The 15,497-nt window shown below is 34.3% G+C and overlaps 1 protein-coding gene across 1 annotated transcript in view; it reads right to left on the minus strand.

Annotated features, from left to right (window-relative positions):
- Positions 1–15,497, minus strand: part of CSMD3 (CUB and Sushi multiple domains 3) — a 622,514-nt gene that overhangs the window by 531,465 nt on the left and 75,552 nt on the right. Inside the window, exon 4 of the mRNA XM_026841511.1 lies at positions 12,802–12,996. Within this exon, the coding sequence (XP_026697312.1) occupies positions 12,802–12,996 (195 nt within the window). The remainder of the gene's footprint in view (positions 1–12,801; positions 12,997–15,497) is intronic.

Below are 15,497 nucleotides of genomic sequence, written 5' to 3' on the forward strand. Positions count from 1 at the left end.
CTGCAGTTTCTGTATTCTTACATAAAATGAATGAATTAAATTGTCATCCTGAAATAGCTGAAACTCAACCCAAGAAGCATGGAGTGCACTCTTCCCTTTTTGATAACTATGATTCTTTAAATAACAGTGGGAAATGATTACATGTATGTGAAAAGGAACACCTGGTTTATTAAAGTTTTTTTGAGAAATAGAAAAATGTATAACTATTGAGACTGAAATAAAGAAAAATACTGTGAAAATCACTGGGGTGCATTTTTTTTCTTTTTTTGCTAATGAACAGCTGCATCAGTAAGAGAATTGGGGGGTGGACTTCTTTTTGGCTTTAATTTAGGAGAATGATCTTTAGCACATAGAAGAAAATGCCTTTTAATTGATACTCACAGAAGTAAAAAGAACAGAAAGATAGTAATGAGGCAGTGTCCCACATATTTCACAAAAATATGTAACTTGTTATATCTTTCATCTGATGATCATAAGGCCATTTGCAAGTGAAATGAAACACAGCTTGCTGTAAAAAAATAAATTATGTCAAATATGTATGACTGAAATATTCAGCCAGACTTTCAGGCAGCTCCAGATGAGACAGGATCAAAAGGGGTGGATCTTGTTCTATTGATATATGGTTGACAAAAGGATAAGTAAAAGGGACCATGAACATATCTACCACATTTTGAATTTATATTTTGGGTTTTTATTATATTTGAGTGTGCTTCTATTAAAAAAAAATAAAAAAATAAAAAAAAAAACAACAACAACAAAAAACCCCACCAAAACCACAAAACCAACAAGACTGTAATAAAGAAAATGTTACATTGTTAATAACGTGAAAAATAGTACCCAAAAGAGCCATCAAACTATTCCTGAGTGAGGCATGTAATGGCTGATCTAAAGCAAGAGTTTACAGACTCAGAAAGCAAGTCATAAATTTGCAAGGTGAGGATTAGAGTCCCTTTTAACACATCTTTTTAAATAGTAGGGATTTTTCTAAGTATGCACATATAGCTGGTTTTTATATATACACACACACACACACACACACTTGTTTATCTTACACAATTCAAACTTACTTGAAGAGCTACAGTGACCAGAAAACTGGATAATGGAGCAATCATGTATCTACAGATACCAGAATAACGAGTGTAAGCATGGCTGCTTGGAACAGCTAGAAAGAGCAAATGTTTGACAAGTCACTGCCTTAGCTGCATCTTAAATGAGGTTATGCAATTAAATAAGGAAGATGAGAGCACCCTGGAATTAATCCTGTACTGAGTGATGCCTAACTGCATGTTACATGAAAAGAACCAACTATGCTAGCAGTTGCATCATCAGGGGATGAGGAAAGAGAAGAGCTGCCATTATTGTGCTTTGAGCATCCAGAGAAGTCAGTTATTGATTATTCTCCTGTTCATTCTTTTGCTTTCTCCCTTCAGTGAAGCAGTACTCTTAATCCATTTGCTGTACTATTTATGAATGATAAACCTTAGCTCAGTATCAGATATCTTAATTTGCTTTTCCCAGTTTCCTGGGGTGCTAGGGTTTGTTAATGATTATAAAATTTTACCTCAGTCTTTGGTGTTCCTAGTAATGATAGAAACTGAACACTTATAAAATCCTTGGTGTATGGATGATGTCCACATGACTTGGATAAGTGCCAGAAGCACTTTAAACTTTTGTCCCCAATGACAGGAAAAATCCCAAAATAGTTTATGAAGTTATGATCATTATTGCTATTCATAAATCTCTTTTTCTAATCCTGATCAACTAAACAAATATATATGAGAACAAGAGTCTGTGAATTAGAGACTTCCTTGAGCTATTGAAAGAACACTTCACACATTTCCTCACCCTTATCCAGTGGTGCATGACAGACTCCCAACATGAGTTCTACGATTATTCTGTTGCTTTCTAATCCTGATCCACAAGCCTCTCCACCAGCCCATTCTGCATCCCCAACAGCTGATCCATATATCTAAGCTGCTCCTTCACACAGATGCCATCACACCATCACTCTTCTTTCCTGAGGAGTTTGTACCCATCCTTTATCACACTCCAGCCAGGTGAGCTGTCCCACCACGTCTCAGTTACTCCAATAACTTCACTGTTCTGTGACCTCACATGGTGCTGGAGATCCTCCTGCTTGTATCCCAGACTGACCTGAGGCAGATGTTCAGATATCCCTTCACCATGTTTTATAATTTCTGAAGCTTCCCATATTCCCATCACTCTGAACACTTTGTTTTTGATCCCTGTCCACTGCTACCTGACTTAAATGTGGATTGAAGTGTCTGTTTCCCATGGCTCCTCATTCAAAGTTATTTTCTCTTCAGCTTGATTACTTTGTATGAAGTATTGATATTGAACAAGGTTTCTTTTTTTCCTCATGGTTTACTCAAGAGGAGAAAACTGGGAACAAGCACACCTCAAAAACAAAGCCTATATAATTTTTTTTCATTATGCTTTAAAGTTTTAAAAGTTCTAAGACATATATACAAAAAAAAAAAAAAAAAAAACATACTTAAAATATGGAAAAAAAAATCTAGAAAATATACAAAGTATATATTGTTGGGACATAACATCAAACATTCAAAATTAAAGGTAGATGGAACTGTGACATGGAAAGAATTAATGCATAACTGCACAGCAGTAACTTTCTTTCTCTGAAGTGTAAAATACCAGCCACTGTTAAGAGTATTTGGATTAGGAAGATTAAATTGATGAAGCACCTAGTGATCCTAAATTCTCACAGTTGAAGTTTTTTACCTCCTCTCAGGCAGTCTTAGAAGATCCCAGTATCAACTTTATGATGTAGAGCAGCAAAGAGAACCTTTGCCCATAAACTGCTCTATTCTGGTTCAATAAGGTGAGCTCCACTGATTGACTGAAATGTGAAAGAAATTTTATGTGCTAAATTTGTACAGATCTACTATCAAAGGTTTCATTTTGAACATAACTCAGAAGGCCATCATACAATATAAATGGGTTAACAAAGCAGACCTCTTACCTGTATGTCCATTACAGTCAGTTCTGTAAGAACTGTAAGTCTGTGCTGTTTGGCCTTTCTTGGCCACCTTAAATACAATGGAATCTTTCACACACATGCAGCAAAACTCTGCTATGGCTTCTATTACATTTAAATGCCCTTCTAGTGTCAACACAATTTATAGCAGATTGTTTTTAACTTCTGAATTTTCAGAGATAAAAATAAAATATTAAATGTTGTGAAATTCTAAATTTAGTTTTGTAACACAACTGAACCATCTTCAGACTCCATTATCAGTGGACAATTTTAAATATTATCTCTTTAAAAACAGGCTGCAAATCTGAAATACATCTCACAAGACAAAGGCAATGCTGTCTTAATATTCAAATAAACCAGCAACACCCTTGCCAATGATGAGAACAATATCAACTAATGCCAAAGAGAAAGATTCATGTTCCATAGGTGAATCAGTAATCATTCTTTAAGTTAATAAAGATGCAGTCATGAATACTAAAATGTCATGCTTGAAATTTAACAATGAAATCTTTTGCCTGCACAAAACCACTACTGGCAATGAGTTGTTCTCCTGGAGTAACATTGGAAGGGCTTTAAAGACTTCTCAAAAAAAAATTGTCATGGCTGCTTCTTTTCCAGATGTAATTACAATTGAGTTATAAATCAGGGTTTGCAACTAAATTAAATACTGAAAAATATTTTCACAATTTCAATTTATACCTAGGTAAATTCTAATTTTGGGCAGAAATTGAGGTATACAAAATTTTATCAAGCCATAATTTCAACAATCTGAGATAAGTATAGTAGTCTATTTAAAAACCCAGGGCAGCAAAAGCTTTTTATACTAAGCAGTTTAGTAAAAGGAGTTAATGAATCTGGGATTTAGCAGTAATTACTTTCAGAGTACCTCAAATTATTTTACAAATATTATTTATGCTAATTGATCACTCAAAATGATTTATCTAGGAATGCCACATAGCAAATGAACCCAAGAAGAATGTAAGATGTTATAGGGAAACAATTACCTAGCATAAGCAGAATTTACTAGCCCAAACACATAATTGAGCTAGTTATACGTTTAATACCTCTCATCTTAAAATAGTCTTTAGGGTTTTCTAAAAAATAAACTTGATTAGAAATTAGTTTTAAATCACATAAGAAAGACTGGGGCTTTGCTGGAATTAACACCTCTAGTACTGTGCTTTGATGACTGCACAGTACACATGCTCAAAACAAACTATTCAAATTGTTGTCAATTATCAGCCTAAACCAGTATTTAACTTTTCCAGATTCCTCCTTCCCACTGAGCCATCTTGATTCTTCAGAGTAAACTTCTCCCCCTTCAATTGCAGGTATAATTCTCACCGTTATGTTGTCCTCAATGACAATTTTGCAACGGAATTTCAATAGTATGTGTGAATATGGTCAATGCAACATTTACTTCTATGTCCTTTGTTCTAAAGAAACTTCTTAAAAAAAACCCAAGAGATAAATACAGTATTTCAAGCTTTTCATAAATAACCCCCACTAACTTCCACCCACTTGTAAGTAGTCCTAATTCCCAGTCTTGAACACAACTGTGAGCTCAAACATTTTGGAATTCAGGAAGTTTTACTTTGTTCAGTACTGGGTTAGGTTTAATGAATTTAAAAATCTAGTTTTTCTCTTTTCCTCCTCTTTGCCTGTATCAATTGTTATAACAATCTTTTGTTATTAAATTTTATCTTATTGGTACTTTTTCCATGAAAAGTAGCAAGATGAATGCATTGTTACATCTGTATTTTTCCTTACTTTTGTGTCAGCAACAACTGTCTGCAAATGTTCTCTTTCTGGAATAATAACATATATTGTCTTTCTTGTTCTAAACATAATTTTATTTAGAAACAGTTAGTTCTGCTGCTCTCCCCAGTCCTCTGTATAGTGTTTGGAGATGTAATTTAAGAGGTCTGTTTTCCAAATTAAGATGGTTACTGCACAGATGAATGCTAATTACTTTGATGCAAATACTTTTTCATTCTGGCCTATATCACACCAGCTCAGGGTTTGTCCGCTGCTAATGTAAGTTCCTAGTGGATATTAGGACAGCTCTCTCCACTACTGATAGGAATTCCTGAAATTCCATGAGGACATGCAAAGCCAAACTATGTAAACCAAAAGAAAACGTGATTCTGACGCTCTGATGAATATCCTGAACTGTATATATGCATTTTTAATTAAAGGAAAACTAAGGAAAATATTTTAAGATATTTAAGCTTCTTAAGCTGTTAACTATATCCTGATCTTCTGTAGATCTCTTACCTTTGAACATTTAAATCTTTATTAAAAAGAACAAAAAAAAAAATTTTTTTGTCAAGGTTTCCATGCTGAGCTTCTTTTCTAAAAGTTAGTAACTGTGTTTTTAACGTATCATCACTATTATAATAGCACATTATTGCACACTAAGTTTTCACAGATGAGCACAATGGGTACTTCTAGTTCTCCACCCATCATAAAAACCTAGTTATACAGTTAATATTGTCATAAATGAAAAAAGCCCCACAGGTTTTAAACATGAAACTAATGATTAAACCCAATCAGAACTCTTACAAATAATGGGTTTTTGTTAAGGAATGTGCACTGTGTTAGATCATTATTACTGCCTGTATATTTTCAGTGAGTTCAATTTAACAAACACTAAATATATTAGTAGTGCTAATATTATTGTTAGCACAGTAAAAGTAGTTTATTTTAGTGTTAGTTAGGAATATATAATCATTCTAATAGACATATTTCTGTACCAATTTACTGGTTCACAACACATCAATAATGACTTATAGTAGCTTCTAATAAATCAGTACTTTCACCACTATTTTGAATAATAAGAAATCCATGGATCTGATCACACATTAAAATTCATGTGGGGATTTCCTATTGTTCAAGTTCAGATATATTTGTTTACATAAGTACATTTCTATATTTATGTGAAATATACCTGATAATGAGAACCAGATACTATCCTGACATTAACACTAATAAAGTAAAAAAATACAAGTATGGCAAGGGTATACTAGAGATCAATTTCAATGCTTTTCATGGAAGCAAAAGTTTGATTCTATTGTTCTTAAAAATTACACATTTTAAAGATAACTAAAATGAAGAGATCACAAAGGTGTTTTATTGCAAAAATTCAAAGCAACGAAAGGTAGTGTAACTTTCTTCATTAAAAATAAAAGACATTTGGGTTTTATTTTACAGAGCTTCTTGGCTCTCCTTGAAAGCACACAGCATTCTCCTTGAAAACACACAACATTATATTATACTATTATTTCAATAAAATGCTAGATTTTTTTCATAATTTCTCAGAGCCCCCCCCCCTCCAGTCTTAATTAAATTATCTAATTTTAGGGGAGCATCATTGCCATTTGTAGACCATTTACATTTTTAAATGTACCAACCATAAGAGGGTTGTCCATTTTAAGCAATTTATAATGTTCCAAAAAGGATCTGCAAAAAAATCCCTGAAAAATTTTTCATTAGTATCAAGTCATCTTCATATCTTATATACAAATCCAACATTTTTAATCTAGTCTCACACAGCTATAGCATGGGTTTTCCCAAGAACAAGCAGTAACAACTGTTCTGACTTAGACAAAAAACAGGTCATTCCCCATGAGATGTAATTTATTCCTTGTTTTAAGTTAGTGCACCTTATTTTCTTTCCTCTGTGTGTATTGTCAGTTCCACTAGTAAATGCACTGCATAGCATCAAGTGCAGTACTTTGAATTTACCTCCTGCTCTGTTCCCTCTACCGCCTACAAAACCCAGCTTACAACAGACACAAATGAAGAGTCAGCCCAATTACATATATTACTAATTTCTATTTGCCATGCTGTCATAAAATAATTTACTTGTAAACAAATTTATCTGTCCATGAAATGCTTACATTGTTATATGAATAGTCCTTGATAGTCATGTGAAGGTTTGTTGGTTTTTTTTTTTTTTTTTTTTTTCAGAATTTCATATATTATAGGGAATATATTAACAGATAAACCCCTTCAAGAAAGTGTACTGGAGGGTCTACAAGACTCTTAGGTGTATTTTTATTTCATTTGAAGATGCTCTCTTTTTTATCTGTCCCAAAAATTATCTCAGGTATTTGAAATATATATATATAGTCATGTATCTATATAGTCACAGAACTATACCAGTGAGTTGCAATTAAATCTTCCTTTCCAGTGGGTTCTGCAAGCAGGAGATAGTAAAATACTTCAATAGTGAGGTGAATATTCTAATATTAAAATCTGACACCTGTTAGATCACTTTTTAAAATATGGGCTTATAAATATCTCGATCCAGTTTACTGGGAATAAATCCACTGAAGAACAAATTAAGCATACATCTATACAGACAAGGAGAAATAATGTATATGTATATCTATATACGTTGCAGGGGAATTACAGAATTCCTAGGTTTGGAATTAAATAAAAACCTCTTTAGTCTTTTACCTGTCATAAAAAATAATATACTTCCAGATACTGAAAAAAGCAGAAATGCATTTTGTCCATGTAAATAAAGTACCTACAGCCAGTGGGTTGTGCACTTCTCTGACTAAAATGCATGTCAATTCAAACAAGTGAAAAAACAAAGTTTTATAGTGACAAATATTTTGTAGCTATATGTACAGGCAACACTGAAAAATATTTTAATAGAAATTCTAGGAATTCAACTAGAACATATATTCTGGTTTTGAAATTTCTGGATTCTTAAAAAACAACCCAAGAATTCTTTAGAATGAAGATTCTTAAAACATTAATTTTGCCCTGGAATAGGAAAAGCTTTAAAAACATAAAAGTCAGAATACTTCCTTGATTATGAACGTGTCTAATCACTCTAACCTTTACAGAATGACAATATTATATATAAATGTAACCTTATTTATTAGCCTCAGTATATCATTCCTAGGTTGCCGTATTTCTGCATTATGGAGAAACTACAAGCTGTAATATTTTCTCAAAAATGGGTGGTTTAATACAGCTACTATCATGTTTCACTGTTGAAAACAACCTTATCAAAGGTCATTTGTCAGTGAAGAAGACTTTATTTAAAAATAGTCATGGGTTGTGCACAGTATAATTGACCACAATACAAGGAATCCAATTTAGTTTTCTTTTAATTAAGGTATTTTAGCACTTCTAGTAAAACTAATAAAAAAGTATTTTAATGAATGCTAGAACATGCAAATGACAGGCAAAAAGAAAAGCTTTGTGCTTTTCAACTATGTGCACTGAGAAACAGAATATGAAATAAAGTAATTGTTATATATGTGCAATGATTTTGCAATACAATCCAATAGAGACTTGGTAAAGAAAAAGGAAGCAAATTGAGGAACAATTCTTTTCTTTATGAATAAAAATTGGCTAAAGAAAAAAAAATGTGTACCTTCAATATCAGTGTTGTGCACCAAATTAAAACCATAAGCATGTAATAGGGTCTCGTGTATGGTTGTTGGTGGCAATACAAAGCACTTCCGATGCCAATGATATTCCCCTCATTGAGACATCAATCCATAAGATATATCACAGAAACACAAAATAATATAGGTTGGAAAAGATCTTTAAGATCACCCAGTCCAACCATTAACCTCACATTGACAGTTCCCAGCTACACCAGATCCCTCAGCACTATGTCAACCTGACTCTGAAACACTTCCAGGGATGGGGACTCCACCACCTCCCTGGGCAGCACATTCTAAACCCTAAAATCCCATTCTGGAAAGAAATGCTTCCTAATATCCAGTCTAAACCTTCCCTGGTGCAATTTGAGGACATTCCCTCTTATCTTATTGCTTGTTACTTGGTTAAAGAGACTCATCCCCAGCTCTCTGCACCCTCCTTTCAGGCAGCTGTAGAGGGCGATGAGGTCTCCCCTCAGCCTCCTCTTCTCCAGACTAAACCCCCCCAGTTCCCTCAGCCGCTCCCCGTACGACCTGTGCTCCAGAGCCTGCACCAGCTCCGTTGCCCTTCTCTGGACACGCTCGAGTCATTCAATGTCCTTTTTGTAGTGAGGGGCCCAAAACTGAACACAGGAATCGAGGGGCGGCCTCACCAGTGCCGAGTACAGGGCTCAGATCCCTTCCCTGTCCCTGCTGGCCACGCTATTGCTGACACAAGCCAGGATGCCATTGGCCTTCTTGGCCCCCTGGACACACTGCTGGCTCCTGTTCAGCCGGCTGTCAATCAACCCCCCAGGTCCCTCTGTGACTGGCAGCTCTCCAGCCACTCCTCCCCAAGCCTGTAGCGCTGCTGGAGGTTGTTGTGGCCCAAGGGCAGCCCCCGGCATTTGCCCTCAGTGAAACTCCTCCAGTTGGGCTCAGCCCATGGCTCCAGCCTGTCCAGGTCTCTCTGCAGAGCCTCCCTGCCCTCGAGCAGATCAACACTCCCACCCAACTGGGTGTCATCTGCAAACTGACTGAGGGTGCACTCGATCCCCTCGTCTAGATCGTCAATAAAGATGTTAAACAGGAGTGTCCCCAAAACTGAGCCCTGGGGGACACCACTGGTGACCGGCCGCCAACTGGATTTAACTCCGTTCACCACAACTCTTTGGGCCCGGCCATCCAGACAGTTTTTTACACAGTGAAACATGTGCTCATTCAAGCCATGAGCAGCCAGTTTCACCAGGAGAAAGCTGTGGAAAATGGTGTCAAAAGCCTTGCTAAAGTCAAGGTAAACATCATCCACAGCCTTTTCCTCATCCAATAAGCACTTCACCTTGTCATAGAAGGAGATCAGGTTTGTCAGGCAGGACCTGCCTTCCATAAACCCATGCTGACTGGGCCTGATCCCCTGGTTGCCCATTATATGACTTTTAATGGCATTCAGAATGACCTGCTCCATGACCTTCACTGCACTGAGGGCAGACTGACATGTCTATAGTTTCCTGGATCCTCCTTTCTGCCTTTCTTGTGGATGGGTGTCACATTATGTTGCTAAAATACAAGAATTACCTCCTCCTTATCTCTTCATTCAAAGTTAAGGCAACATAAAAGGAATGATTAAAAAAAAAAAAATTACTCTTCAAATATACTTGTTCTGAATTACAAGAGGCAGATAATAAAATTTACATATATAAGCTCAAATTCACTGACATCTATGCATGTGTTAAGTTCAGAGCTTTCTTCAGTTTATTTCCTATAGGTAAACCCAACCAAACAAAAAACCCCAAATTAATATTGAATAAATTATGCTTTTATGCTCTTTTAGGGGCTTTTTTTTCTAACAAATAGGACTATGACATTTCCTAGGTCATAACACTGAAATACTCTGTATTTCCTCAATTCTGCCAATTATATTAAAATGGAAGGTCTCTAGAAGAGACCTGGCCATCTGCCAAAAAACAGTAGTCAAGTTGTTTAGCATTCAGAAAAAATAATTCTTACATATATAATCTCTAAATTATATACCACTTCACTTGTTTCTATCAGGAGTTTCTGTTTTAGATGTAATGACAGAATGTAATAGATGTAATGTACAGAACAATGAGGCATTTATCAGAGGAACTCTTTAGAGATGAGTGTTTAATCAAACAGAGAAAGAGATAAGAAGCTCATTAGTGGGTAATCACCTTTAGCGACCTTCTGTAGAATCCAGTGTTGGATAATTGCATTAGACAAAATTAGGAGAAATTCATTAGAATGGAACCACAAAGGCCTCTCTAGTAAATGTAAGGTTAGATGTTTCTGATATCAAACACAGACTTGTAGAAAAGGAGCTATTGAAATAATTAGTTAATTTTTTAATCGAACATAGACCAAAAATACCTTAACAGTAATTTGGTGCATTAAGCCTTTAAGCCATTATGCCTGATGCTAAAACATAAGAATCTGTCACGTTCCTAGGTTCCATTCAGTAATTTGTAACCACCAGTATTAAAATCTGTACCTTGATTATTTTATTTTTTACTTGGTAAGCCTTTCTCCTTTTTATTCTTTACTGCTGTTGATTAGAGAACTGCCTTCTCCAAAAGCTGTTTTCCTTCTGCATGAGTTTCTGCAAGTCACTTCATCTTCTTGCACATATACTGAAAAGTTTTAATTCCTCAGTCTCTAGACAAAATAACAATTTTGAAACCTAACAGAACTTGTTTCCTCTTTCTGAATCGTTTCTAGTTTGTCAGCTCTATTTTGCCCTAGAGTGACACTACTTAGATAATGACCTCTCTAGTCATGAATGAAGAGATATGTTTTTCATATTCTTATGTGATAGTCTTCTGCTTACACACTAGAGTTATGTTTAAACACACTAGAGTTATGTTTAACCACAAGACTACTATTGGCATCTTATAATTCCTGTTCAAATTTACACTGTGTATTTTAGCATCCCCTTGGAATAAATACAAAACCTATCCAAAGTTCTACTGAAAAACGTTGCATCAAAAGAAAGCATGTGTAACACTGACTGTGATGACTGACTGGTAAGTGGAAGCATCAGGTTCAAGTCTCTCATCTTCCTCATTTAAGACTACAGGTTTTTATGTCAACTCATTTCAAAATTGTCAGATCAAGAATTTGAACAGTGGTTGACAGTGAAGTTCATTAGCCTTTTACTTTGTTATAAATGTAAGTTAACATAGTGTTATCAAATCATGTTTATGATCATCTCCAGAAACAAAATTTGGATTTATGCTTTGGCTGTGTATTTCCATTATTAGCTAGATTTTTTATTTTTTACTATTTTTTTTTTTGGGGGGGTGGGGGGAGATTCGGGAGTTATAAATAATTTTACTAGAAAATATTATTAGTAGTAATAACTTTGTATTTTCTTCAAGATCATGCATAACTATATTAAATACCTCTAAGCCAAGAATAGGAAACAATAGAATGGTATTTCCAATTATAGAGATTTCCCATATATAACTATTTTTTTGTAGTACTGGTTAACCAGGTTCTAACCCAAAAGAATTTTGATTTTTTTATTTAATTTTATCAGAATGCTAATTTCAGTTGGAATGTTTCTGTAGACTCTAGAAGAGTGTATTAAATTTAACAAAAATAAATGTTAAATTCTGTAAAGTTAACCTGCAAATCCGGAAAAGGATCTCAAGCTTGCCTGACAAAACAGCGTTTCATCAAAATACTATATTGTATTTGGTTGTGTATAGTAGTGAGAATTTCTCCATTTTATTATCTTAGATTCTTTCCTTACTCTGCAAACATTATTTCCCTCTAACAGTCTCAGAAAACATTTACCCATAAACCAGGATTCTCTACAACTGCTATATTTATAATGTGAGCAAGGGAAAAGTATCCAACCTACCATTTTTGTTAAAATGCAAGGGATATCCTATACTGAAATCAGAAGATATCCAATCTGAGGGGAAGTCTTGCTAACTCAGGTGGTTTTGTAGTTTCAAACTTCTATTTGCTCAATATCCAAGTTAATACTTGACAAAAAGTTAGTCCTTGGGAAGCATTAATGGATCCCATATTTACATTCCCATAGTTGATAACATGTTGAACACAGACATTTATATCCTTCTTATTGCTATGTTTCTACTTCTTATTTCATTACATATATTTCAGAATAAATGAGAAATATCATTTTAATAGGATACTGACTCAAAAGTTGATAGGTGTTTGTGTTGAAATACCTCATATATGCGAGCAGGAGATCAAAATATTCAAAAAGGTTTGTTGTTTGGTTGTTTTTTTGTTTTTTTTTCTTTAACCACAGTCTAAAAATTAATAATTAAACCAGAGGTTAAAAGTTGTTCATACTGATAAATATAATGTAGATACTCGAGAACATTACTGTAGCATTTCTCTTACCTCTACAGATAGGAACAGGGAAGTCCCATGATGCCGTATTCACAGAGTTAGCTATGCATGTAAGCTGAGGGTGGCCATCCAAAATATATCCAGTTACACAGCTGTATCGGATTTTGTCACCAACATCAAATCTTGTACCGTACAAGATACCCTTTGGTGGAACTCCAGGATTGCCACAGGAACTACTCTGTAATTCTGGAGAAAACATATTTTTATTATTTGTAATGGTTTTATAAATCAATACTGCATTTTGTTGAAGAATATAGAGCATAAATTATGGCAACTTTGGGCAATAGTGTGTTTCACTGGATATTATACAACTCATAACACTGAAAAGCCATTTCTGACATAGCCTATTAAGTATCTGCTTATGTACCCACATATCCAAAGGTAAAATATTATATGAAAATGTGCACAAGATTTTCCTTAAGCTCCAGCTATGTTTTTCTTAACTGACAGAAAACAACTCATTACATAGGAAGGCGTTACAAGAACTTGATATATTTCTGACTCTTAGGTTCTATAAATGCAAAGCAATAAACAAACCTGTAATATAGACATGAAAGAACATCAGATTGAAATCAACCAAAATTTGGAAGAATAAATAAAAGTACACAAGACAGAACACTAAGAGAATGTTTTAACAAACACAATCCTGAACATGATCAGGAAGCTGTTGAATGATTTAATAGATTTTAGATAATGAGGCAAAGGTGATGAGACACTGTGGGTAACTGATTTCTGAGCGAAGGACTGGTTAATTTAAACATATGGAGTACCACAGATCTGGATGACTTCTGATCAAATGAAGAGCTTTAAACCACTGGGAATGTAAAATGAGTCATGGCTCTTCTGTTAGTTTGATATCTGAGAACATAAATTAGAGTTCACTTTTACTAGGTCGTACTCACACTCTAAGTGTATACCCTCTTGACTGATGTTTGAGCATCATAAATTGTTTGATTACAGCATTTCTCATCATTTATTGCTGAAGTCCTTTTGTCAATAGACAAAAAAAAAAAAAAAAAAAAAAAAAAAAAGAGGTTTCCTAAACTTATCCTGAGCTCTTCAAACCTTGTACCAGATATACTTACCAGTCTAATGCTAAGAGGGAAGAGGCAAGATAAACCTGTACTTGGATTCATAGCAAATTTCCCTAATATACAAAGTAAGAAAACAAGATGGAACAACAGAAGGGTATTTATGTATTTTCTTAATTTCTTTTCCTGAGTTCCATGTAACTAAAATATTCTTCTGCATCCCTGATGTACTCATGGGTGTGTGCACACAGACACACAAATATATATATTAACATATTTAAATATATTATGGAAAAAATAACTTGAATTGTTACAGTAGGCTTTGATTCAAGAAATAAGATGTAAATGGCTATCAAAACAAGCAGTATGGTTCATAAGATACGTTGCATTGTCAAATTTCCATGCCAAGAACTACCAAAACCTAGGATATTAGATTTCTGATACCAGCCATGAAACAAAACCATGTAACAGTTAAAGGGAAGAATCCATTATAGTCATATTTATATATACTATATATGCTATACATGTCTATAAATATACATTATATATAAAACATAATGTGTTTGTCTGCAAGACTTGCTCTACCAATCATGTTTTGAAGTGAATATGTTAAATATGCAGATTAGTTGTTGATGTCATTGTTGCTCTCTATTTCCATCTCTTAAATAATAACTCTGAGGATCTAGATTTGACTTTCATTGTTTTGTACAAGGACATAACACAGGATTAAGATTACCTGTCTCATCTTGAACACTTCAAAATTCACCTAAATGGTTGATACTTACTGCTGCTTTATCAAGCTAAGCATTCTTCCTCTAGCAAAACTCTCCTGTCCTCAAATCTGCTTTCAAGCTTTACAAAGAAGGCAACACTGAAGTTGACTCCAGCATATTTGTTCAAAGGGATTTCTCTTAAATCCTTTAAAGGTTTGCAAGGCCACTCCAGTTATTATTTGTCATCATAGCATGTCAAAATATAGGCAATAATATAATCTTGTGAATTTTTCTTATTTTATGAATCATACTATATTAACTTGAAAACTCTGACTGTACACAGTGGTTTTATTTTCAGCTTTTCCAAGATGAAATCTTTCAGAGGCCTGTATTTCTTACTGCTTTATAAAAAGGCTACAAAAATATTCCCTGTCCTTTGAAATTAAGAATATGAAGATTAGCAATGCCTTTAACAGTCACTGCCTAAAATTTCTTGCTTTAGTCTTACTGCTGTCTCATCACAAATTACCCACATAAGGCAATATTTTCTTATGAAATTATATTTTGAAGCAATACTTAATAATCACCCTACTTCTAAAATAAAACTCATTTTCCAGCTGCAATACTATATGACTCATCTAAAAAGACTATTTGTCTTTTTCTGTTAAATTTTTAATATTATGAAGTTATGTTACTATTTCCAACCCTTCAAGTCATTTTGTTCCTGATGCTAGACAATAAAGTAGAAAATAAGTTGTATAATTTAAAATACATTAATTTCTTCTAGATTTTCGACACATACAAGAGCATTACTTTGAGGGGTGTAACTCACCAAATAACTGCATTAGTTTTCCTTGATAGGCAATATAGATGTTCAAACTGAATACGACACTCTAATACCAACTCGCTGCCATTTAAAGCAAAGAATTGTTAATCTGAGATT

The sequence above is a fragment of the Athene cunicularia genome (assembly GCF_003259725.1).
Source record: "Athene cunicularia isolate RWA chromosome 2 unlocalized genomic scaffold, athCun1 chr2_part1, whole genome shotgun sequence".
In the NCBI taxonomy this organism is placed as follows: domain Eukaryota; kingdom Metazoa; phylum Chordata; class Aves; order Strigiformes; family Strigidae; genus Athene; species Athene cunicularia.